This window comes from Oncorhynchus tshawytscha, unplaced genomic scaffold, assembly GCF_018296145.1.
Source record: "Oncorhynchus tshawytscha isolate Ot180627B unplaced genomic scaffold, Otsh_v2.0 Un_scaffold_9311_pilon_pilon, whole genome shotgun sequence".
Classification (NCBI taxonomy): Eukaryota; Metazoa; Chordata; class Actinopteri; order Salmoniformes; family Salmonidae; genus Oncorhynchus; species Oncorhynchus tshawytscha.
Window position 1 is genome coordinate 324,139 of NW_024609770.1, and position 24,761 is coordinate 348,899.

General features: G+C 43.0%; 1 protein-coding gene across 2 annotated transcripts in view; it reads left to right on the forward strand.

Moving 5' to 3' along the window:
- col9a1b (collagen, type IX, alpha 1b) overlaps positions 1-24,759 on the forward strand; it is a 37,762-nt gene extending 13,003 nt beyond the window's left edge. For both annotated transcript variants that reach the window (XM_042317812.1, XM_042317813.1), the window contains 20 exons: positions 115-168; positions 1,473-1,526; positions 1,608-1,661; positions 1,838-1,891; positions 2,034-2,087; positions 2,288-2,341; positions 2,602-2,655; positions 2,975-3,019; positions 6,352-6,405; positions 6,495-6,548; positions 6,774-6,827; positions 12,759-12,830; positions 16,643-16,678; positions 17,338-17,382; positions 17,505-17,537; positions 18,339-18,485; positions 18,896-18,950; positions 21,192-21,380; positions 21,496-21,573; positions 22,949-24,759. In XM_042317812.1, the coding sequence (XP_042173746.1) occupies positions 115-168; positions 1,473-1,526; positions 1,608-1,661; positions 1,838-1,891; positions 2,034-2,087; positions 2,288-2,341; positions 2,602-2,655; positions 2,975-3,019; positions 6,352-6,405; positions 6,495-6,548; positions 6,774-6,827; positions 12,759-12,830; positions 16,643-16,678; positions 17,338-17,382; positions 17,505-17,537; positions 18,339-18,485; positions 18,896-18,950; positions 21,192-21,380; positions 21,496-21,573; positions 22,949-23,145 (1,437 nt within the window). In that variant the 3' untranslated portion in view covers positions 23,146-24,759. The remainder of the gene's footprint in view (positions 1-114; positions 169-1,472; positions 1,527-1,607; positions 1,662-1,837; positions 1,892-2,033; positions 2,088-2,287; positions 2,342-2,601; positions 2,656-2,974; positions 3,020-6,351; positions 6,406-6,494; positions 6,549-6,773; positions 6,828-12,758; positions 12,831-16,642; positions 16,679-17,337; positions 17,383-17,504; positions 17,538-18,338; positions 18,486-18,895; positions 18,951-21,191; positions 21,381-21,495; positions 21,574-22,948) is intronic.
- The last annotated feature ends 2 nt before the right edge of the window (positions 24,760-24,761 follow it).

A 24,761-nucleotide genomic window follows, 5' to 3' on the forward strand; every position in this document is an offset into this window, starting at 1 on the left:
TTTGAAATCCGTCTTTCTATCCTCCTATAAATGTACCTACTTATGTTTTAATGTCTCTGTCATACGCAGCTGTTCATCTTACTGATGTCTGCATGTTTACCTCTCTCTTTCTAGGGTGAAGAGGGTGACCAGGGAACCACAGGGGACCTCGGATCCCAGGGCCCAACGGTTTGATACTCTCATTAACCTACCTTTAACAGATAATATAACAGACTGTCTGTAGTGATAATATAACAGACTGTCTGTAGTGATAATATAACAGACTGTCTTTAGTGATACTATAACAGACTGTCTGTAGTGATAATATAACAGACCGTCTGTAGTGATAATATAACAGACCGTCTGTAGTGATAATATAACAGACCGTCTGTAGTGATAATATAACAGACTGTCTGTAGTGATAATATAACAGACTGTCTGTAGTGATAATATAACAGACTGTCTGTAGTGATAATATAACAGACTGTCTGTAGTGATAATATAACAGACTGTCTGTAGTGATAATATAACAGACTGTCTGTAGTGATAATATAACAGACTGTCTATGGTGATAATATAACAGACTGTCTGTAGTGATAATATAACAGACTGTCTGTAGTGATAATATAACAGACTGTCTGTAGTGATAATATAACAGACTGTCTGTAGTGATAATATAACAGACTGTCTGTAGTGATAATATAACAGACTGTCTGTAGTGATAATATAACAGACTGTCTGTAGTGATAATATAACAGACTGTCTGTAGTGATAATATAACAGACTGTCTGTAGTGATAATATAACAGACTGTCTGTAGTGATAATATAACAGACTGTCTGTAGTGATAATATAACAGACTGTCTGTAGTGATAATATAACAGACTGTCTGTAGTGATAATATAACAGACTGTCTGTAGTGATAATATAACAGACTGTAGTGATAATATAACAGACTGTCTGTAGTGATAATATAACAGACTGTCTGTATAACAGACTGTCTGATAATATAACAGACTGTCTGTAGTGATAATATAACAGACTGTCTGTAGTGATAATATAACAGACTGTCTATGGTGATAATATAACAGACTGTCTGTAGTGATAATATAACAGACTGTCTGTAGTGATAATAGACAGACTGTCTATGATGATAATATAACAGACTGTCTGTAGTGATAATATAACAGACTGTCTATGGTGATAATAGACAGACTGTCTGTAGTGATAATATAACAGACTGTCTGTGGTGATAATAGACAGACTGTCTGTAGTGATAATATAACAGACTGTCTGTAGTGATAATATAACAGACTGTCTGTAGTGATAATATAACAGACTGTCTATGGTGATAATATAACAGACTGTCTGTAGTGATAATATAACAGACTGTCTGTAGTGATAATAGAACAGACTGTCTGTAGTGATAATAGAACAGACTGTCTATGGTGACAGTTAGTGACAGTTTGTCTTTCTGCTGTTGTGTGATTCCAGGGTCCTCAGGGAATCAGAGGCTCCACTGGAATGATGGGGCCCAAAGGTGGACTGGTAAGAGTCACTCTTTGAAGTTAATTGTATTTCAATCCTCTCTGTCATCTTAATGCTAATATAGCCCTGGTGTTGTGACAGGGAGCACGAGGACATGATGGAGATCCAGGTCCCCAGGGTGTTGAAGGAGCCACTGTAAGTATTCTCCCATAATCCCCTTCTCCTGTTCATTATGATTTCACTAATGTTAGACCTCTGGAAAGGTGAGTGTTTCAGGAATACAGCACTGTGTTGTGTTCTCAATGAAGGACCTGATTAAACATCTGTAAAAAGGTTTTGTCTTACAATATGTTGATGCTGTCTCTTGTTAGGGTGACCAAGGCCAGAGGGGCGTGATGGGCGAGTTTGGTCCTAAAGGTGATGAGGTGGGTTTCAGAGTAAAAAATACACCTACCATGGTTTCACATGGACAAATTGATTCTTGTCTTTAGTCACTGTCTGGGGTGGTGGTGATGGTGTAATGCTGATGCCGTGATTGGTTCCTTATCCTATTGTGTTGTTATCTAGGGATCTCAAGGTGGAAGAGGAATCACAGGTCTTCCTGGGCCCAAGGGAAAGGGTGTAAGTATTACTGTGACTATTGTATCACAGCATTAACAATCAGTCTTGGCGGTGGAAAATGTAAGCATATCCTGTCTGTTGTGTGTTCATAGACTCTTAGAATCATTTAAGCCACAGAACCATTCATAGAACCATAGAACCTTCTTGGAACATTAACACTTGTCATGGAATAATTGTCGTGGTTCTTTTTTCATGTCTAGGGTTTGTCAGGAGTGGATGGCCGTGAAGGTATTCCTGGATTGCCAGGTGGAAAGGTATGGATAGGATCGACTGTAAGATGTTTAGATGCATCATTCTAGTTTTGCTGTGCCCTCTCATAGGTCTACAGTGATTATTTTCTGCAGCGATTTCTATTGGCTTGGCAATGGAGATCACAGCATTCTGAAAAGTCTACTATAAAATGGTATTCATACTGTTTGAACGGAGGAATCAGCAGGAGTTGTCAAATCAAGTTAGGATTACAACTGTGATGTCAAAAGTTCATCTTAACTCACATAACTCTCTTTCTCCACAGGGCACCATTGGCAAGGCTGGGTCTCCAGGGGAGGTGGGGCTTCAGGGACTTCCTGTAAGTATGACCTTTGACCTCACACTAACAGGTGTTCTGATTGGTTGCGCCTGTGTAATCCTCCTCAGCCTCCCGTATTCTAATCCTGATGTGAAATAACACAATAATAATAACAGGAGATAATTGTTTCTGATTGACAACCACCATTGTGTAGGTTCTTTTGCTTTACAAATATTTGAGATTTTCATGTTTTCAACAACATCTTTGAAATGGATAATACATGGATGAGTGGTTTGGTCAGATGTATTCTAGGTATTTACATGATCATTCTTGTTACTGTAGATTGATTTTGATTGACAATGTTGTGTTTCCTCTCTAGGGATTACCTGGTTCTCCTGGCTCTAAAGGAACTGGTGGAGAGAAGGTAGGCATCATAGAGATCCTATTAAAATAGTATTCTAATTCCTAATTCACCCACAATGCACCACTTACATCAATTCATCTACAGCCAATGGGCATTAATTACTCTGTGCCATAAACTCAACCCTTTTGACAAATAGAGCTAATCTATGTCACTGAGGAGCTGCAGCTAGATAAGAGCATGGGTACTGACCTACAGTGAGGGGAAAAAGTATTTGATCCCCTGCTGATTTTGTACGTTTGCCCACTGACAAAGAAATGATCAGTCTATCATTTTAATGGTAGGTTTATTTGAACAGTGAGAGACAGAATAACAACAAAGAAATCCAGAAAAACGCATGTCAAAAATGTTATAAATTGATTTGCATTTTAATGAGGGAAATAAGTATTTGACCCCTCCAAAACATGACTTGGTACTTGATGGCAAAACCCTTGTTGGCAACCACAGAGGTCAGATGTTTCTTGTAGTTGGCCACCAGGATTGCGCACATCTCAGGAGGGATTTTGTCCCACTCCTCTTTGTAGATCTTCTCCAAGTCATTAAGGTTTTGAGGCTGACGTTTGGCAACTCGAACCTTCAGCTCCCTCCACAGATTGTCTATGGGATTAAGGTCTGGAGACTGGCTAGGCCACTCCAGGACCTTAATGTGCTTCTTCTTGAGCCACTCCTTTGTTGCCTTGGCCGTGTGTTTTGGGTCATTGTCATGCTGGAATACCCATCCACGACCCATTTTCAATGCCCTGGCTGAGGGAAGGAGGTTCTCACCCAAGAATTGATGGTACATGGCCCCGTCCATCGTCCCTTTGATGCGGTGAAGTTGTCCTGTCCCCTTAGCAGAAAAACACCCCCAAAGCATAATGTTTCCACCTCCATGTTTGACGGTGGGGATGGTGTTCTTGGGGTAATAGGCAGCATTCCTCCTCCAAACACGGCAAGTTGAGTTGATGCCAAAGAGCTCCATTTTGGTCTCATCTGACCACAACACTTTCACACAGTTGTCCTCTGAATCATTCAGATGTTCATTGGCAAACTTCAGATGGGCATGTATATATGCTTTCTTGAGCAGAGGGACCTTGCGGGCGCTGCTTTCAGTCCTTCACTGCGTAGTGCATTACCAATTGTTTTCTTGGTGATTATGGTCTCAATTGACTTGAGATCATTGACAAGATCCTCCCGTGTAGTTCTGGGCTGATTCCTCACCGTTCTCATGATCATTGCAACTCCACGAGGTGAGATCTTGCATGGAGCTCCAGGCCGAGGGAGATTGACAGTTCTTTTGTGTTTCTTCCATTTGCGAATAATCGTACCAACTGTTGTCACCTTCTCACCAAGCTGCTTGGCGATGGTCTTGTAGCCCATTCCTGCCTTGTGTAGGTCTACAATCTTGTCCCTGACATCCTTGGAGAGCTCTTTGGTCTTGGCCATGATAGAGAGTTTGGAATCTGATTGATTGAAGGCTTCTGTGGACAGGTGTCTGTAAATGCAGGTAACAAAATGAGATCCGGAGCACTCCCTTTAAGAGTGTGCTCCTAATCTCAGCTCGTTACCTGTATAAAAGACAGCTGGGAGCCAGAAATCTTTTTGATTGAGAGGGGTTCAAATACTTATTTCCCTCATTAAAATGCAAATCAATTTATAACATTTTTGACATGCGTTTCTCTGGATTTGTTTGTTGTTATTCTGTCTCTCACTGTTCAAATAAACCTACCATTAAAATGATGATCATTTCTTTGTCAGTGGGCAAACATACAAAATCAGCAGGGGATCAAATACTTTTTCCCTCACTGTAACTGTCCTGACACTGACCTGACTGTCCTGACACTGACCTGACCTGACTGTCCTGACACTGACCTGACTGTCCTGACACTGACCTGACTGTCCTGACACTGACACTGACATGACTGTCCTGACACTGACCTGACTGTCCTGACACTGACCTGACTGTCCTGCCACTGACACTGACATGACTGTCCTGACACTGACCTGACTGTCCTGACACTGACCTGACTGTCCTGACACTGACCTGACTGACACTGACCTGACTGTCCTGACACACTGACACTGACCTGACTGTTCTGACACTGACCTGACTGTCCTGACACTGACCTGACTGTCCTGACACTGACACTGACCTGACTGTCCTGACACCTGACCTGACTGTCCTGACACTGACCTGACCTGACTGTCCTGACACTGACCTGACTGTGACCTGACCTGACTGACCTGACTGTCCTGACACTGACCTGACCTGACACTGACCTGACCACTGACACTGACCTGACTGTCCTGACACTGACCTGACCTGACTGTCCTGACACACTGACCTGACTGTCCTGACACTGACCTGACTGTCCTGACACTGACCTGACTGTCCTGACACTGACCTGACTGTCCTGACACTGACACTGACCTGACCTGACTGTCCTGACACTGACCTGACTGTCCTGACACTGACCTGACTGTCCTGACACTGACCTGACTGTCCTGACACTGACACTGACCTGACACTGACCTGACTGTCCTGACACTGACCTGACTGTCCTGACACACTGACACTGACCTGACTGTCCTGACCTGACCTGACTGTCCTGTCCTGACACTGACCTGACTGTCCTGACACTGACCTGACACTGACCTGACTGTCCTGACACTGACCTGACTGTCCTGACACTGACTGTCCTGACTGTCCTGACACTGTCCTGACTGTCCTGACCTGACTGTCCTGACCTGACTGTCCTGACACTGACCTGACTGTCCTGACCTGACTGTCCTGACACTGACCTGACTGTCCTGACACTGACCTGACCTGACTGTCCTGACACTGACCTGACTGTCCTGACACTGACCTGACTGTCCCGACACTGACCTGACTGTCCTGACACTGACCTGACTTTCCTGACACTGATCTGACTGTCCTGACCCTGACCTGACTGTCCTGACACTGACCTGACTGTCCTGACACTGATCTGACTGTTCTGACACTGACCTGACTGTCCTGACACTGACCTGACTGTCCTGACACTGACCTGACTGTCCTGACCCTGACCTGATATACTTCATCTCAGACACACAGAACTAAGTTGTGGGAGCAAAAGATTCTACAATGGGGATGGAATCAGGGCGGTAGCTCCACCCCCTTCTCTCTGTAAGTTTCGGGCAAGTCTACGGGCCAAATGTCCAAAATCAGTGATGAAAAAATCTGCACATTGGACACAGTTCCTTGTTAGTTGTGGCATCCCAGTCTGTTGACAGACACTACGATACCATCCTATGGTACGTGTATCTGTCCACGAGAGATTATGACACTAAACTCTGTTTCTGTTGCTCTATTTCAGGGTAGCTCTGGAGAGGCAGGTCTTCTTGGAACAATAGGATCTGCTGGTAAAACAGTAAGTCCAAATCAAATCCAAGTTGATTTAAAATGCATTTCAAGTTGTCCATCCAGTAACAACCTGTTCACTGTGATGTCTCTGTGTAGGGAGAGCAAGGCAAAGCAGGAGGTCTAGGACCCATTGGACCCATTGGTGGACCGGTGAGTATCCTGTCATTTATTATATTTCCCAGCAGGCAAAGCTGTTTTTATGACGCCATCACAACCAGATTACAACTGGTAGTAATTGGGTTACAATGATGTCGGTGATGTCAATGCAACCAGTTTTGCCCTCTGGGTTCCATTTTAATGTCCTTTATCGTGCATTAATGTGTAATAAAACAAACCTCTTCTTCTCTCTTGTAATTCCCTTTGACACCTCTCTAGGGAGACAGCGGAGTACAAGGACCAGCCGGTCCACCGGGCAAACCAGGGGCCAGGGTGAGTTATTGTTGTTGTTGTTGTCTGATTGCTGTGTGATGCTGTGTGTCTTTGTGTCAGGTATAATATAAGGATTAATAAAAGGAAACATACTTTGTAACAACGACTCAATGATGACAAAGGTAGGCTGGAACACCAAGATGTTTGAGAGAGAGAGAGAGAGAGAGAGAGAGAGAGAGAGAGAGAGAGAGAGAGAGAGAGAGAGAGAAGATGAAGAATGAGAAAAAGAAGAGAAAGAGAGGGGGAGGGGGTCCTGGCTGTGGTTACAGAGAGTGAGGACCTGGCTGTGGTTACAGAGAGTGGACCTGGCTGTGGTTACAGAGAGTGAGGACCTGGCTGTGGTTACAGAGAGTGTGGACCTGGCTGTGGTTACAGAGAGTGGGGACCTGGCTGTGGTTACAGAGAGTGGGGACATGGCTGTGGTTACAGAGAGTGAGGACCTGGCTGTGGTTACAGAGAGTGGGGACCTGGCTGTGGTTACAGAGAGTGGGGACCTGGCTGTGGTTACAGAGAGTGGGGACCTGGCTGTGGTTACAGAGAGTGGGGGGGATGGCTGTGGTTACAGACCTGGCTGTGAGGACCTGGCTGTGGTCACAGAGTGTGGACCTGGCTGTGGTTACAGAGTGGGGACCTGGCTGTGGTTACAGAGAGTGGGGACCTGGCTGTGGTTACAGAGAGTGGGGACCTGGCTGTGGTTACAGAGAGTGGACCTGGCTGTGGTTACAGAGAGTGGGGACCTGGCTGTGGTTACAGAGAGTGGGACCTGGCTGTGGTTACAGAGAGTGGGGACCTGGCTGTGGTTACAGAGAGTGTGGACCTGGCTGTGGTTACAGAGAGTGTGGACCTGGCTGTGGTTACAGAGAGTGGGGACCTGGCTGTGGTTACAGAGAGTGGGGACCTGGCTGTGGTTACAGAGAGTGGGGACCTGGCTGTGGTTGTGTGGACCTGGCTGTTACAGAGAGTGAGGACCTGGCTGTGGTTACAGAGAGTGGGGACCTGGCTGTGGTTACAGAGAGTGAGGACCTGGCTGTGGTTACAGAGAGTGGGGACCTGGCTGTGGTTACAGAGAGTGTGGACCTGGCTGTGGTTACAGAGAGTGGGGACCTGGCTGTGGTTACAGAGAGTGGGGACCTGGCTGTGGTTACAGAGTGGGGACCTGGCTGTGGTTACAGAGAGTGGGGACCTGGCTGTGGTTACAGTGGGTGCTGGACCTGGCTGTGGTTACAGAGAGTGTGGACCTGGCTGTGGTTACAGAGAGTGGGGACCTGGCTGTGGTTACAGAGAGTGGGGACCTGGCTGTGGTTACAGAGAGTGTGGACCTGGCTGTGGTTACAGAGAGTGGGGACCTGGCTGTGGTTACAGAGAGTGGGGACCTGGCTGTGGTTACAGAGAGTGACCTGGCTGTGGACCTGGCTGTGGTTACAGAGTGGGGACCTGGCTGTGGTTACAGAGAGTGTGGACCTGGCTGTGGTTACAGAGAGTGGGGACCTGGCTGTGGTTACAGAGAGTGGGACCTGGCTGTGGTTACAGAGAGTGTGGACCTGGCTGTGGTTACAGAGAGAGTGGACCTGGCTGTGGTTACAGAGAGTGTGGACCTGGCTGTGGTTACAGAGTGGGGACCTGGCTGTGGTTACAGAGAGTGGACCTGGCTGTGGTTACAGAGAGTGGGGACCTGGCTGTGGTTACAGAGAGTGGGGACCTGGCTGTGGTTACAGAGAGTGGACCTGGCTGTGGTTACAGAGAGTGGGGACCTGGCTGTGGTTACAGAGAGTGGGGACCTGGCTGTGGTTACAGAGAGTGGGGACCTGGCTGTGGTTACAGAGAGCTGTGGGACCTGGCTGGCTGTGGTTACAGAGAGTGGGGACCTGGCTGTGGTTACAGAGAGTGGGGACCTGGCTGTGGTTACAGAGTGGGGACCTGGCTGTGGTTACAGAGACCTGGCTGTGGTTACAGAGGTGGACCTGGCTGTGGTTACAGAGAGTGGGGACCTGGCTGTGGTTACAGAGGGGGACCTGGCTGTGGTTACAGAGAGGGGGACCTGGCTGTGGTTACAGAGAGTGTGGACCTGGCTGTGGTTACAGAGAGTGGGGACCTGGCTGTGGTTACAGAGAGTGGGGACCTGGCTGTGGTTACAGAGAGTGAGGACCTGGCTGTGGTTACAGAGAGTGTGGACCTGGCTGTGGTTACAGAGAGTGGACCTGGCTGTGGTTACAGAGAGTGGACCTGGCTGTGGTTACAGAGAGTGGGGACCTGGCTGTGGTTACAGAGAGTGGGGACCTGGCTGTGGTTACAGAGAGTGGGGACCTGGCTGTGGTTACAGAGAGTGGGGACCTGGCTGTGGTTACAGAGAGTGGGGACCTGGCTGTGGTTACAGAGGGGACCTGGCTGTGGTTACAGAGAGTGGGGACCTGGCTGTGGTTACAGAGAGTGGGGACCTGGCTGTGGTTACAGAGTGGGGACCTGGCTGTGGTTACAGAGAGTGGGGACCTGGCTGTGGTTACAGAGAGTGTGGACCTGGCTGTGGTTACAGAGAGTGGGGACCTGGCTGTGGTTACAGAGTGGGGACCTGGCTGTGGTTACAGAGAGTGGGGACCTGGCTGTGGTTACAGAGTGAGGACCTGGCTGTGGTTACAGAGAGTGTGGACCTGGCTGTGGTACAGAGAGGGACCTGGCTGTGGTTACAGAGAGTGGACCTGGCTGTGGTTACAGAGAGTGGGGACCTGGCTGTGGTTACAGAGAGTGTGGACCTGGCTGTGGTTACAGAGAGTGTGGACCTGGCTGTGGTTACAGAGAGTGGGGACCTGGCTGTGGTTACAGAGAGTGTGGACCTGGCTGTGGTTACAGAGAGTGTGGACCTGGCTGTGGTTACAGAGAGTGTGGACCTGGCTGTGGTTACAGAGAGTGTGGACCTGGCTGTGGTTACAGAGAGTGGGGACCTGGCTGTGGTTACAGAGAGTGGGGACCTGGCTGTGGTTACAGAGGGGGACCTGGCTGTGGTTACAGAGAGTGGGGACCTGGCTGTGGTTACAGAGAGTGGGACCTGGCTGTGGTTACAGAGAGTGGGGACCTGGCTGTGGTTACAGAGAGTGGGGACCTGGCTGTGGTTACAGAGAGTGGGGACCTGGCTGTGGTTACAGAGAGTGGACCTGGCTGTGGTTACAGAGAGTGGGGACCTGGCTGTGGTTACAGAGAGTGGGGACCTGGCTGTGGTTACAGAGTGTGGACCTGGCTGTGGTTACAGAGTGGGGACCTGGCTGTGGTTACAGAGGCTGGGGACCTGGCTGTGGTTACAGAGGGGACCTGGCTGTGGTTACAGAGAGTGGACCTGGCTGTGGTTACAGAGAGTGGGGACCTGGCTGTGGTTACAGAGAGTGGACCTGGCTGTGGTTACAGAGAGGGGACCTGGCTGTGGTTACAGAGAGTGGGGACCTGGCTGTGGTTACAGAGAGTGTGGACCTGGCTGTGGTTACAGAGAGTGGGGACCTGGCTGTGGTTACAGAGAGTGGGGACCTGGCTGTGGTTACAGAGAATGGGGACCTGGCTGTGGTTACAGAGAGTGTGGACCTGGCTGTGGTTACAGAGAGTGGGGACCTGGCTGTGGTTACAGAGAGTGGGGACCTGGCTGTGGTTACAGAGAGTGGGGACCTGGCTGTGGTTACAGAGAGTGGGGACCTGGCTGTGGTTACAGAGAGTGGGGACCTGGCTGTGGTTACAGAGAGTGGGGACCTGGCTGTGGTTACAGAGAGTGTGGACCTGGCTGTGGTTACAGAGAGTGGGGACCTGGCTGTGGTTACAGAGAGTGGGGACCTGGCTGTGGTTACAGAGTGGGGACCTGGCTGTGGGGACCTGGCTGTGGTTACAGAGAGTGTGGACCTGGCTGTGGTTACAGAGAGTGGACCTGGCTGTGGTTACAGAGAGTGTGGACCTGGCTGTGGTTACAGAGAGTGGACCTGGCTGTGGTTACAGAGAGAGGGGACCTGGCTGTGGTTACAGAGTGTGGACCTGGCTGTGGTTACAGAGAGTGGGGACCTGGCTGTGGTTACAGAGAGTGTGGACCTGGCTGTGGTTACAGAGTGGGGACCTGGCTGTGGTTACAGAGAGTGGGGACCTGGCTGTGGTTACAGAGAGTGTGGACCTGGCTGTGGTTACAGAGAGTGAGGACCTGGCTGTGGTTACAGAGAGTGGACCTGGCTGTGGTTACAGAGAGTGGGGACCTGGCTGTGGTTACTGGCTGTGGTTACAGAGAGTGTGGACCTGGCTGTGGTTACAGAGAGTGGGGACCTGGCTGTGGTTACAGAGAGTGTGGACCTGGCTGTGGTTACAGAGAGTGTGGACCTGGCTGTGGTTACAGAGTGGGGACCTGGCTGTGGTTACAGAGAGTGTGGACCTGGCTGTGGTTACAGAGTGGGGACCTGGCTGTGGTTACAGAGAGTGGGGACCTGGCTGTGGTTACAGAGAGTGTGGACCTGGCTGTGGTTACAGAGAGTGGACCTGGCTGTGGTTACAGAGGGGGACCTGGCTGTGGTTACAGAGGGGGACCTGGCTGTGGTTACAGAGAGTGGGACCTGGCTGTGGTTACAGAGAGGGGACCTGGCTGTGGTTACAGAGAGTGGGGACCTGGCTGTGGTTACAGAGAGTGGGGACCTGGCTGTGGTTACAGAGAGGGGACCTGGCTGTGGTTACAGAGAGTGGGGACCTGGCTGTGGTTACAGAGAGTGGGGACCTGGCTGTGGTTACAGAGAGTGGGGACCTGGCTGTGGTTACAGAGAGTGGGGACCTGGCTGTGGTTACAGAGAGTGTGGACCTGGCTGTGGTTACAGAGAGTGAGGACCTGGCTGTGGTTACAGAGAGTGGGGACCTGGCTGTGGTTACAGAGAGTGTGGACCTGGCTGTGGTTACAGAGAGTGTGGACCTGGCTGTGGTTACAGAGAGTGGGGACCTGGCTGTGGTTACAGAGAGTGGGGACCTGGCTGTGGTTACAGAGTGGGGACCTGGCTGTGGTTACAGAAAGTGTGGACCTGGCTGTGGTTACAGAGAGTGTGGACCTGGCTGTGGTTACAGAGAGTGGGGACCTGGCTGTGGTTACAGAGAGTGGACCTGGCTGTGGTTACAGAGAGTGGGGACCTGGCTGTGGTTACAGAAAGTGTGGACCTGGCTGTGGTTACAGAAAGTGTGGACCTGGCTGTGGTTACAGAGAGACCTGGGGGACCTGGCTGTGGTTACAGAGAGTGGACCTGGCTGTGGTTACAGAGAGTGTGGACCTGGCTGTGGTTACAGAAAGTGGGGACCTGGCTGTGGTTACAGAGAGTGGGGACCTGGCTGTGGTTACAGAGAAATTCCCTAGAGAATAGTTCTGAACGGGATCTCAGGATCTCACAGAGAGGCTATTTTCACAGTAAGGAGAGAATGAGGGCCAGGGCCAGCTGGCTGAAAGAGCCTTCTGTTCCTATGGAATTCCTCACACACACACGGTCAGCAATCAAAGTTGTGCCCAGCACAGAGAACAAAGAGACACACACACACATAAGCATACAAAATAAACATTGCAGCCAGGCTTTTAGAAATTCTCTTTCTTTTGTGCATGTTTTGAGTCACGACCCTGATATAGCCGTCTCAGGAACAGTTAATTCACCAGTGTATGTTGCCCTAATGACTGAAGAGCTTGTGGTTAGTTTCTCCATACTCTGCTGTCTTATCTGAGGTTTCCACTACTTTCTGCTGTCGTGTTCTGTAGGTTTAGATATTTACATACAGTATTCCATTCAGCAGAGGCTTGTAATCCTACAGTCATGCGTACATACATGTTACACATGGGCTGTCCCAGGAATCTAACCCACAATCCTGGCACCGCAAGCACCTTGCTCTAAGGACATACAGTAGTGTGGTGTTGACCTCTGACCTCCTTGTTGTCGCTCTACCTTTGTTTTGTAGGGACCTAAAGGGGATCTTGGTCTTCCTGGTGTTCCCGGACCCCCAGGCCTCCCCGGAGTGAAGGGAGAGAGGGTAAGATAAGAGGACGTTCTATTCTGACTGGTATCTATCCCCTCTGTAGAGACCTGCTGTCCGATGGGGAAACAAACTACTGATATTATACAACTGAACTACTGATATTATACAACTAAACTACTGATATTATACAACTAAACTACTGATATTATACAACTAAACTACTGATATTATACAACTGAACTACTGATATTATACAACTAAACTACTGATATTATACAACTAAACTACTGATATTATACAACTAAACTACTGATATTATACAACTAAACTACTGATATTATACAACTAAACTACTGATATTATACAACTAAACTACTGATATTATACAACTAAACTAACTACTGATATTATACAACCAAAAACTACTGATATTATACAACTAAACTACTGATATTATACAACTAAACTACTGATATTATACAACTAAACTACTGATATTATACAACTAAACTACTGATATTATACAACTAAACTACTGATATTATACAACTAAAGTACTGATATTATACAACTAAACTACTGATATTATACAACTAAACTACTGATATTATACAACTAAACTACTGATATTATACAACTAAACTAACTACTGATATTATACAACCAAACTAACTACTGATATTATACAACCAAACTAACTACTGATATTATACAACCAAACTAACTACTGATATTATACAACTAAACTACTGATATTATACAACTAAACTACTGATATTATACAACTAAACTACTGATATTATACAACTAAACTACTGATATTATACAACTAAACTACTGATATTATACAACTAAACAAACTACTGATATTATACAACTAAAAACTACTGATATTATACAACTAAACTACTGATATTATACAACTAAACTACTGATATTATACAACTAAACTACTAAACTACTGATATTATACAACTAAACTACTGATATTATACAACTAAACTACTGATATTATACAACTAAAACTGATATTATACAACTAAACTACTGATATTACTACTGATATTATAAACTACTGATATTATACAACTAAACTACTGATATTATACAACTGATATTAAACTAAACTACTGATATTATACAACTAAACTACTGATATTATACAACTAAACTACTGATATTATACAACTAAACTACTGATATTATACAACTAAACTACTGATATTATACAACTAAACTACTGATATTATACAACCAAACTAACTACTGATATTATACAACTAAACTAAACTAAACTACTGATATTATACAACTAAAACTGATATTATACAACTAAACTACTGATATTATACAACTAAACTACTGATATTATACAACTAAACTACTGATATTATACAACTAAACTACTGATATTATACAACTAAACTACTGATATTATACAACTAAACTGATATTATACAACTAAACTACTGATATTATACAACTAAACTACTGATATTATACAACTAAACTACTGATATTATACTAAAACTAAACAAACTACTGATATTATACAACAAAAACTACTGATATTATACAACTAAACTACTGATATTATACAACTAAACTACTGATATTATACAACTAAACTACTGATATTATACAACTAAACTACTGATATTATACAACTAAACTACTGATATTATACAACTAAACTACTGATATTATACAACTAAACTACTGATATTATACAACTAAACTACTGATATTATACAACTAAACTACTGATATTATACAACTAAACTACTGATATTATACTGATATTATACAAACTACTGATATTATATACTAAAACTAAACTACTGATATTATACAACTAAACTGATATTATAAACTACTGATATTATACAACTAAACTACTGATATTATACAACTAAACTACTGATATTATACAACTAAACTACTGATATTATACAACTAAACTACTGATATTATACAACTAAACTACTGATATTATACAACTAAACTACTGATATTATACAACTAAACTACTGATATTATACAACTAAACTACTGATATTATACAACTAAACTACTGATATTATACAACTAAACTACTGATATTATACAACTAAACAAACTACTGATATTATACAACTAAACTACTGATATTATACAACTAAACTACTGATATTATACAACTAAACTACTGATATTATACAACTAAACTACTGATATTATACAACTAAACTACTGATATTATACAACTAAACTACTGATATTATACAACCAAACTAACTACTGATATTATACAACTAAACTACTGATATTATACAACTAAACTACTGATATTATACAACTAAACTACTGATATTATACAACTAAACTACTGATATTATACAACTAAACTACTGATATTATACAACCAAACTAACTACTGATATTATACAACTAAACTACTGATATTATACAACTAAACTACTGATATTATACAACTAAACTACTGATATTATACAACTAAACTACTGATATTATACAACTAAACTACTGATATTATACAACTAAACTACTGATATTATACAACTAAACTACTGATATTATACAACTAAACTACTGATATTATACAACTAAACTACTGATATTATACAACTAAACTACTGATATTATACAACTAAAAAAAACTACTGATATTATACAACTAAACTACTGATATTATACAACTAAACTACTGATATTATACAACTAAACTACTGATATTATACAACTAAACTACTGATATTATACAACTAAACTACTGATATTATACAACAAAAACTACTGATATTATACAACTAAACTACTGATATTATACAACTAAACTACTGATATTATACAACTAAACTACTGATATTATACAACTAAAACTGATATTATACAACTAAACTACTGATAGTATACAACTAAACTACTGATATTATACAACTAAACTACTGATAGTATACAACTAAACTACTGATATTATACAACTAAACTACTGATATTATACAACTAAACTACTGATATTATACAACTAAACTACTGATATTATACAACTAAACTACTGATATTATACAACTAAACTACTGATATTATACAACTAAACTACTGATATTATACAACTAAACTACTGATAGTATACAACTAAACTACTGATAGTATACAACTAAACTACTGATATTATACAACTAAACTACTGATATTATACAACTAAACTACTGATATTATACAACTAAACTACTGATATTATACAACTAAACTACTGATATTATACAACTAAACTACTGATAGTATACAACTAAACTACTGATAGTATACAACTAAACTACTGCTCATTGGATGAAGGCTCCCTGGACCGTTTACGTTCTGGAGGCCTGATGATGAAGAGATAGAGAAGAAGCTCAACTGAAGAGCACTGTGGCTTTGTGTTTAGTCATTTCAGGTTCCACAGACTTCTTATGACAATTTTCCATTTTCATGAAACCACCAGTTTTGATTGGACTTTCCACTGTTCTGTACAATCATGAAGACAGCAATTTAGCCTCAATTGCTAGCTAATAGAAAGTCAAATTCTTACCATATTCACCTGACAAGGACACACACTTTGTGAAATACATCCTTTTGACCCCCTCTAGTGTTACAAGTTCAATCATGCATTTATAAGACTAGTCTTGCTGTTGCTTTCCATAGTAGTATAACTAGTGTTGTTGTCTAACTGTATAAATCTACTGTATAACTTTACATAGTAGTATAACTAGTGTTGTTGTCTAACTGTATAAATCTACTGTATAACTTTACATAGTAGTATAATTGTTTAACTGTACTGTAGTTTAAAGATTTTCAATAGTGAAATGATTTCTCCTCCACTTCAGGGAGAAGCTGGCGAGGGAGGACCTAAAGGGGAGCAGGTAAGAAATCCATCTATAAAATGTCTGTTTATCTCTCACAACAATATCTGGCTGCATCTTAAGGTCAATGTGATACTCCAGCAGCAGAGTGTGGATGGGCCCTTTCCAGTTTCAGGTTTTATTAGTCATATGTTCAGGATACACATGGTAGACACTGTCTGACCAAATGCTTACTGGCAGGTTCCTTCTGGACAATGCAACAACAATAAGAAATAATAAAAGATAAGAATACCAACATAAAATAAATGGTTCAGTAGATTTATAGTCAAACATAGTAGAATAACAATTTATAGTCCAATATTTACACACGTTTTGGTGGGCAAGTGGTTAAATTGTGCTGTATTTAGCAATCATAACAAGAATCTGGTAGCAGCTGTTGAGATGTGTGTGTAGCATGAATGTATATATATGTGTGTGTGTGTGTGTGTGTGTGTGTGTGTGTGTGTGTGTGTGTGTGTGTGTGTTTCTAACTTACCCTTGGCATTTGTTATATCCAGAAGAGTGATTTTACCCCAAAATAATTTATATTGGTTTGTGTGTGTGTGTGTGTGTGTGTGTGTGTGTGTGTGTGTGTGTGTGTGTGTGTGTGTGTGTGTGTGTGTGTGTGTGTGTGTGTGTGTGTGTGTGTGTGTGTGTGTGTGTGTGTGTGTGTGTGTGTAGGGGGACAAGGTTCTGAGGGAACCTCTGGAGACAAAGGAGATGTTGTAAGTTATCACTCAAGCAAGGATTCATTGCTTCCAACCCAACCTCACATTGGAGCCTTTTAAACAACACGTTTTAACTCCACCTGTACTAATCCTCTGTGTTTCTCTCATTTGTATAATAGGGTGACCAAGGGGAAGCTGGACCCAAAGGAGTGGTGAGTTCTGTACTCTTCTAGAAGCAGTTCCATGTCTCAAACCAGGAATATAACGTTGAGACAGTTTATCTGCACCCATAGAGTGTTAGTAGTAGTGCTAAGTGGTTAACCAACATTTAGGGGTTTTTTCAACGTTTTAAAAAAAATAACTAATTGACTGATGTTGTTTCAATTATTTGAATTCCATTTTGTTCGAGCTCCATGTGCAGTTTCTGTAGGGATAAATCAGAGCCTGAAGTGTATTTGGAAACAGGCTCAGCTAATGAATGAAGCCTGAAGTGTATTTGGAAACAGGCTCAGCTAATGAATGAAGCCTGAAGTGTATTTGGAAACAGGCTCAGCTAATGAATGAAGCCTGAAGTGTATTTGGAAACAGGCTCAGCTAATGAATGAAGCCTGAAGTGTATTTGGAAACAGGCTCAGCTAATGAATGAAGCCTGAAGTGTATTTGGAAACAGGCTCAGCTAATGAATGAAGCCTGAAGTGTATTTGGAAACAGGCTCAGCTAATGCAAGTTTTGAGCAGAGTAAGACAGCTTAAGGAGGTCGGGCCACAGGACGAGATCTCCAAGGTCATCTATTTCAGGCCTGTAACATCAGGGGTTTCTGTCATCCAAAACGAGACGAGATCTCTGCAATACGATCTTCCGGGTTTTTCTTGTTCCTGATAAAAGCAGATATTAGTTTATTACATGGCTGGCTCACCAGCACTCCCGGAACTCAGAAGTCTTCATTGAGCATGCTCAGTACCACCCATGTAATGTTGTTCTGATCCAGTTGTCTCTCCCCTCTCTGTCTCCAGGTTGGAAACCCAGGAGAGCCTGGTAACAGAGGGCCAGAGGGTAGCAGAGGGCAGCCTGGCATCGAGGGCCCAGCTGGTACTTCTGGACCACGTGGCATGCAGGGCAACAGGGGCGCACCAGGAATCAGGGGGTCACAGGGACCGGCGGTAGGTACCCCAAAACCACCTCCACCCAAAACTTTGAAGACTATACACCTGAACTTACTTAAACTTACTAACTTACATACTTACTTACTAATTAACTTACGTGCTTACGTATATACCTACAAACTCACTTACATAGTACTTACTTACTTACTTATTTACAAACATACCTACTTACTTACATACTTAGTTACTAACCTACATACTTACTAATTTATTTACTTACTTACTTACTTACAAATGTACTAACTTACTGCTCGGCCTTTCCCTCCTGGACCTTAGGCCATGGACAACAGTTTTCCAGTGTGTCCAGCATAACACAACTAGGGCTTACATAATGCATTTCAGAAGCTAAATCTATGTTTATTAAAGCTGTTTTCTCATCAGAAACCTTTTGTTGTGTTATCCTTCAGGGTAAAGAACCAAGCGATCAACACATCAGACAAGTCTGCATGAGAGTTATGCAAGGTAAGAATATTGCACACTGTCATTCCTTCAGTGTCTTTAAAATCAATGTATCCCACTCTACCTTTAAGTATAAACACTCTGTAATATCCCCAACCTCATTGTTTATACTATAGACCAGGGGTATTCAACTCTGACCCTCTGTCCGGAGACTGCTGCTTTTCTGTCCTACCTAATAATGAATTGCACACAGCCAGTGTCCCAGGTCTAAATCAGTCCCGGATTAGAGGGGAACAATGAAGAAATGCAGTAGAACTGGCTTCGAGGTCCAGAGTTGAGTTTGGGGGATATAGCCTATCTGGCCTGACAGTTTGAAGAGAGGGAAGCAGAAAAAAACCCATCATAAATACGCTTCAACCTTTGTTAGTTTGATGGATAACAGACTCCTGAACCCCAGAAATGCTGAAGTGGCAGCCTGTTTTTTTGTCTCTCTCCCTGGGCCCTCTTACAGTATCCCACCCCCTCCTCCAACTACCACTACTCTCCTCCTAAACTCATTACTTTTTTATACCCAATGTGCTGAAAAATGTATTTCACCTCCAGAGGACCTGCACTTTTGCTAAAAGCAGAAAGGCAAAGACTGGAATTTGGAGTGTAAAATACCAAGCCAAAAGCCTTAGGAGTTTTATGTTGAACTCTTGGCACCATAAATACACATATATATTTTTCAGTTTCTTAAGGATCGTACCCTTTTTTAAAAATTTTCGCCTCAAATGACATACCCAAATCTAACTGCCTGTAGCTCAGGACCTGAAGCAAGGATATGCATATTCTTGATAACATTTGAAAGGTAACACTTTGAAGTGTGTGGAAATGTGAAATTAATGTAGGAGAATATAAAACATTAGATCTGGTAAAAGATAATATAATCAAAAAAACATGCATTTTCTATTTTTGTGTTCCATCATCTTTGAAATGCAAGAAAAAGCCCATACATTAAGGTGGGATCCTAGGTGTAATTTAGATTCTGTCCACAAGATGGCAGCAGTGTGTGTGCAAAGTTTCAGTCTGATCCAGAGAACAATTACCTCACTACACAATATTTTGCCAGGAGTCTGCCAGGAGTTTGCCCAAATGTGCCGAATTGGTCAATTTATACATTTTCAAGTACATAACTATAGAGAACATACAAACATTCTATGGTAATAAAATATTAAAGCTTAACACTCCCAGGAATGTTATACATGGTGGATCTCGATGGCCAAGCGGGGTGGGTGTGGAGCCAGAGACAGCAGTGGGGTCAAACTATAGAACCCATTTCCTACATTTAAATATTTAAAAAATGACACTACGTTTTATCTCTGGGACCCTCAGGAGGACAAATCAGAGCAAGATTACTGAATGTAAATACATTATTTACCTTCAGAGGTGAATGTATCAAACCAGTTGCCATGATACAAGTGTTTTGTTGTGCTCTATCCTCAAACAATAGCATGGTATGTTTTGTGTGTAATAGCTACTGTAAATTGGACACTGCAGTTAGTTAACAATAATTTAAGCTTTCTGCCCGTATAAGACATGTCTTTGTCCCGGAAAGTTGGCTGCTGTATACAATGTTTTCTAGTCACATTATCACATATTGAGCAACAACTGTCCCGGTTTAGGGACACCAATCCCGTAGAGTTGAATGTTTTCCAATAAGTATTTTCACTCTGCTCAATTTACCGAGGCAGACTTGAATGTGTAAGAATAAGGAGGACTACAATTTTTTATAACATTTATAAAAAGGCCATCATTAAAGTTCCATTTTCATCTCAATATCAAATAATTTCTGGGAAAACAATTGAGTACCTTATTGTGATTTTTAAAAATTGAAATGGTCAAAAATAAACAAAAATAGCTATTTAGCAAAGAGACATTTCTCAAGCAATAATTTTGCTAACACTGTCTGGGAGTGGTCTAAGTGGGGAGGGTAAAACTGAAAACTAGCTGTTATGGCAAAGAGGTTTGGAACTCTCTCTCTCTTATTGGTCTATTAACTGATTTACCACCTGGTAATGTCACCAGGCAGGCCAAAACTCCATCCCACCAAAAGAGGCAGAAATTTTAGGCGGTCTTTTCAAACAGCCCCTACACTAAAAGGGAATTATCCTAATTTTCACAATTTCACAGTATTATTCCAACATTAAAGTGTGGAAATATATATAAAACAAAGGAAAATCACATTTTGGACTGCACTGGGCCTTTAATACATTTGATTGATTAATTGTTTGCTCATCATTCCCTTTCCTCTTGCTCCAACAGAGCAACTAGCCCAGTTGGCTGCCAGTCTAAGGAGGCCGGAGTCTGGAGCAGCGGGCCTACCTGGTAAGCCAGGGCCTCCTGGTCCTGCCGGACCCCCAGGGGACAGTGGCTTCCCTGGGCAGGCTGGCGCAAGAGGACTACCTGGCCTCAAAGGACCTCCAGGACTCCTAGGACTCAAAGGACCAAAAGGTGGGGAGAGGATTTGTAATGTTACTGTTATTTGAAAATGTGAAAGCAAAATTCAGCTCATGTACCCAAAGTCGTTTTAGAATAACCCTTGTAATTAACATGCTGTGTGGCGCAGGTGAATTGGGCGACAGAGGAGACCGAGGTCCCACGGTGCGAGGGGCCAAGGGCCAGCCAGGACCTCCCGGTCTACCAGGTGAGTGACATCGACCTTGATCGCCATGGAGAAGCGAACCATCAGTAGCTTACTTTTTCTTTATGTTCTAATCCTAGTCTTAGTCTTGGTTGTAGATGTTCTAGTCTTGGTCTTGGTTGTAGATGTTCTAGTCTTGGTTGTAGATGTTCTAGTCTTGGTCTTGGTTGTAGATATTCTAGTCTTGGTCTTGGTTGTAGATGTTCTAGTCTTGGTCTTGGTTGTAGATGTTCTAGTCTTGGTCTTGGTTGTAGATGTTCTAGTCTTGGTCTTGGTTGTAGATGTTCTAGTCTTGGTTGTAGATGTTCTAGTCTTGGTCTTGGTTGTAGATATTCTAGTCTTGGTCTTGGTTGTAGATGTTCTAGTCTTGGTCTTGGTTGTAGATATTCTAGTCTTGGTCTTGGTTGTAGATATTCTAGTCTTGGTCTTGGTTGTAGATATTCTAGTCTTGGTCTTGGTTGTAGATATTCTAGTCTTGGTCTTGGTTGTAGATATTCTAGTCTTGGTCTTGGATGTAGATATTCTAGTCTTGGTCTTGGTTGTAGATATTCTAGTCTTGGTCTTGGAGGTTGTAGATTTTCTGGTCTTGGTTGTAGATATTCTAGTATTGGTCTTGGTTGTAGATATTTTTGGTCTTGGTTGTAGATATTCTAGTCTTGGTCTTGGTTGTAGATATTCTAGTCTTGGTCTTGGTTGTAGATATTCTAGTCTTGGTCTTGGTTGTAGATATTCTAGTCTTGGTCTTGGAGGCTGTAGATTTTCTAGTCTTGGTCTTGGTTGTAGATATTCAAATCTTGGTCTTGGAGGTTGTAGATATTCTAGTCTTGGTTGTAGATATTCTAGTCTTGGTCTTGGTTGTAGATATTTTAGTCTTGGTCTTGGAGGTTGTAGATTTTCTAGTCTTGGTTGAACAAGGAAAGTTGAACAAGGAAAGAGTTTGCTAACATACTGTATTCCATTTGGTTTTGTGTTTGGCCGCAACCGTTCGTTATCATTAGCAAAAGGTCTGAGAACATAAGTGTCTGTTTTAGGTCTAAACTGATTTCTAAAAATAATCAAGTGGCCATGTAGACTTTATACAATATTTAGTAGGAATAGTTAAGTAATTTCAGTTAGAATATTATAGCTAAAAAGTCGCAGTAATCCTTTAAAAAAAGTAGCTGTTTGATGTTTCACAGTAACATTTGGAATGTTCATTCAAGTCATTCAACTGTAATTGTTACTCTGGTAACACGTTTGCCACAAACAGAAGCCTTATTGATCTCGCCTTTGGACGTAGTGTCTCTAGAATGTTCTAGTCTTGAGTCTTTGAGGTTCTGGATGTTCTACTTTGGTGTAAGATGGTTTAGCTAACTCTTCTCTAACTCTAACTCCACAGGTGAGCCCGGAAAGCCTGGTTACGGCCAGGAGGGACGTGACGGTGAGAGAGGACCTCCAGGTGTTCCTGGCCAGGCTGGTGTACCTGGGCCTCCTGGTAATGCTGGTCCCAACGGCTACTGCGACCCATCGTCCTGCAACCTCAGACCGGGGGACATTGACACCAGCATCAAAGGCCCGGAGGGAACTAGAAACTAGAGCCACCACCCAGTGGAGGCTGGTGTCACTTTAAATCTGAGGACTGGATCTAATGGCTGTAATGGAATGAATGGAAAAGTTTCAAACACCTTGGATTCTGTTCCATTTATTCCATTAGAGCCATCACTATGACCCATCCCCCCTTCACCAGCTTCCACTGCCCAACACCCAGAGAGGGGTAGAGACAGAGACAGAGACTAAGATGGCAGATGGACAGCTCTCCCACCCCAACCCTGGGAGCACACAACATCCTCACAGCCTCTCTACTCTGAAGGCTGTTGCTGTAAAGTGGTCCATTCTAACGTATCTGCAGTGTTTTGTGAGAGTGTTCTGTGCTAGCCAGATCTCTATCGGATATGAAGGAGTCTTCCACTTCCACAAATGCGAAACAAAACTAAGTATTTTGTTGCAAAACAATAATAGTCCTGAACCTGTTTGGACGTGTAACAGTTTTTTACATGACGGATTTTCTTTTCTTGTTTTCAGAGATGGGTGCTATATTTTAAGATATTAATGTTTTGAAGACTATATTTGTTTTTATTCCGCCGTCCCTGTAAACCTAGATGTCCTTAATAACCACCAGACAATCACCTGTCCTTAATAACCACCAGACAAATGACCTGTCCTTAATAACCACCAGACAAATTCGCCTGTCCTTAATAACCACCAGACGCATTTACCTGTCCTTAATAACCACCAGACAAACACCTGTCCTTAATAACCACCAGACAAAATATACCTGTCCTTATTAACCACCAGACATTCACCTGTCCTTATTAATCACCAGACAAACTACCTGTCCTTAATAACCACCAGACAAGCACCTGTCCTTATTAACCACCAGACATTCACCTGTCCTTATTAACCACCAGACAAGCACCTGTCCTTATTAACCACCAGACAAACTACCTGTCCTTAATAACCACCAGACATTCACCTGTCCTTATTAACCACCAGACAAGCACCTGTCCTTATTAACCACCAGACAAACTACCTGTCCTTAATAACCACCAGACATTCACCTGTCCTTATTAACCACCAGACAGGCACCTGTCCTTATGAACCATCTGGCTGTATTTGTATGTTCCCTTTCCTCCTCTCCTCTCACTGAAACAGCTGTATACTGTAGCCAACATGTTGATTTCAGCAGCGGCTCCATCCACATCAAATCACACTAATTCCTCCCCAATAAAGTAAAACCATAAAGCAATACCAGGATGGCCTTTAGCCCAAAGTGTATTTTTTGGGTATTTGTAATGTACTGCATCATGTTCTATATTGAAGTATCATATACCAAAGATAAGACCTGGTGAAAAACAGTGATATCAGTTTGTACAGAAAGTACCTGGGGTATTTCCAGCCCCCTGCTTTCCTTCCAGAAATATAAATAAAGAGATAGAAGATAGGACTGACACCAAGCCACACTGACTGACGGACCTTCCATATGCGCTGTACATCTCTGTAAATTGTTTTCAATTGTGGTTAATAATATTTCCTACAAAAAAAAATAACTATCCTAATGATTGAATGTGAGGGTTGTTCTCATTGTACAGTGTGAGGAGGATTCTGAGAGATTATTATTTTGAAAATAAATGGAATATTCCCTTCACAGTATT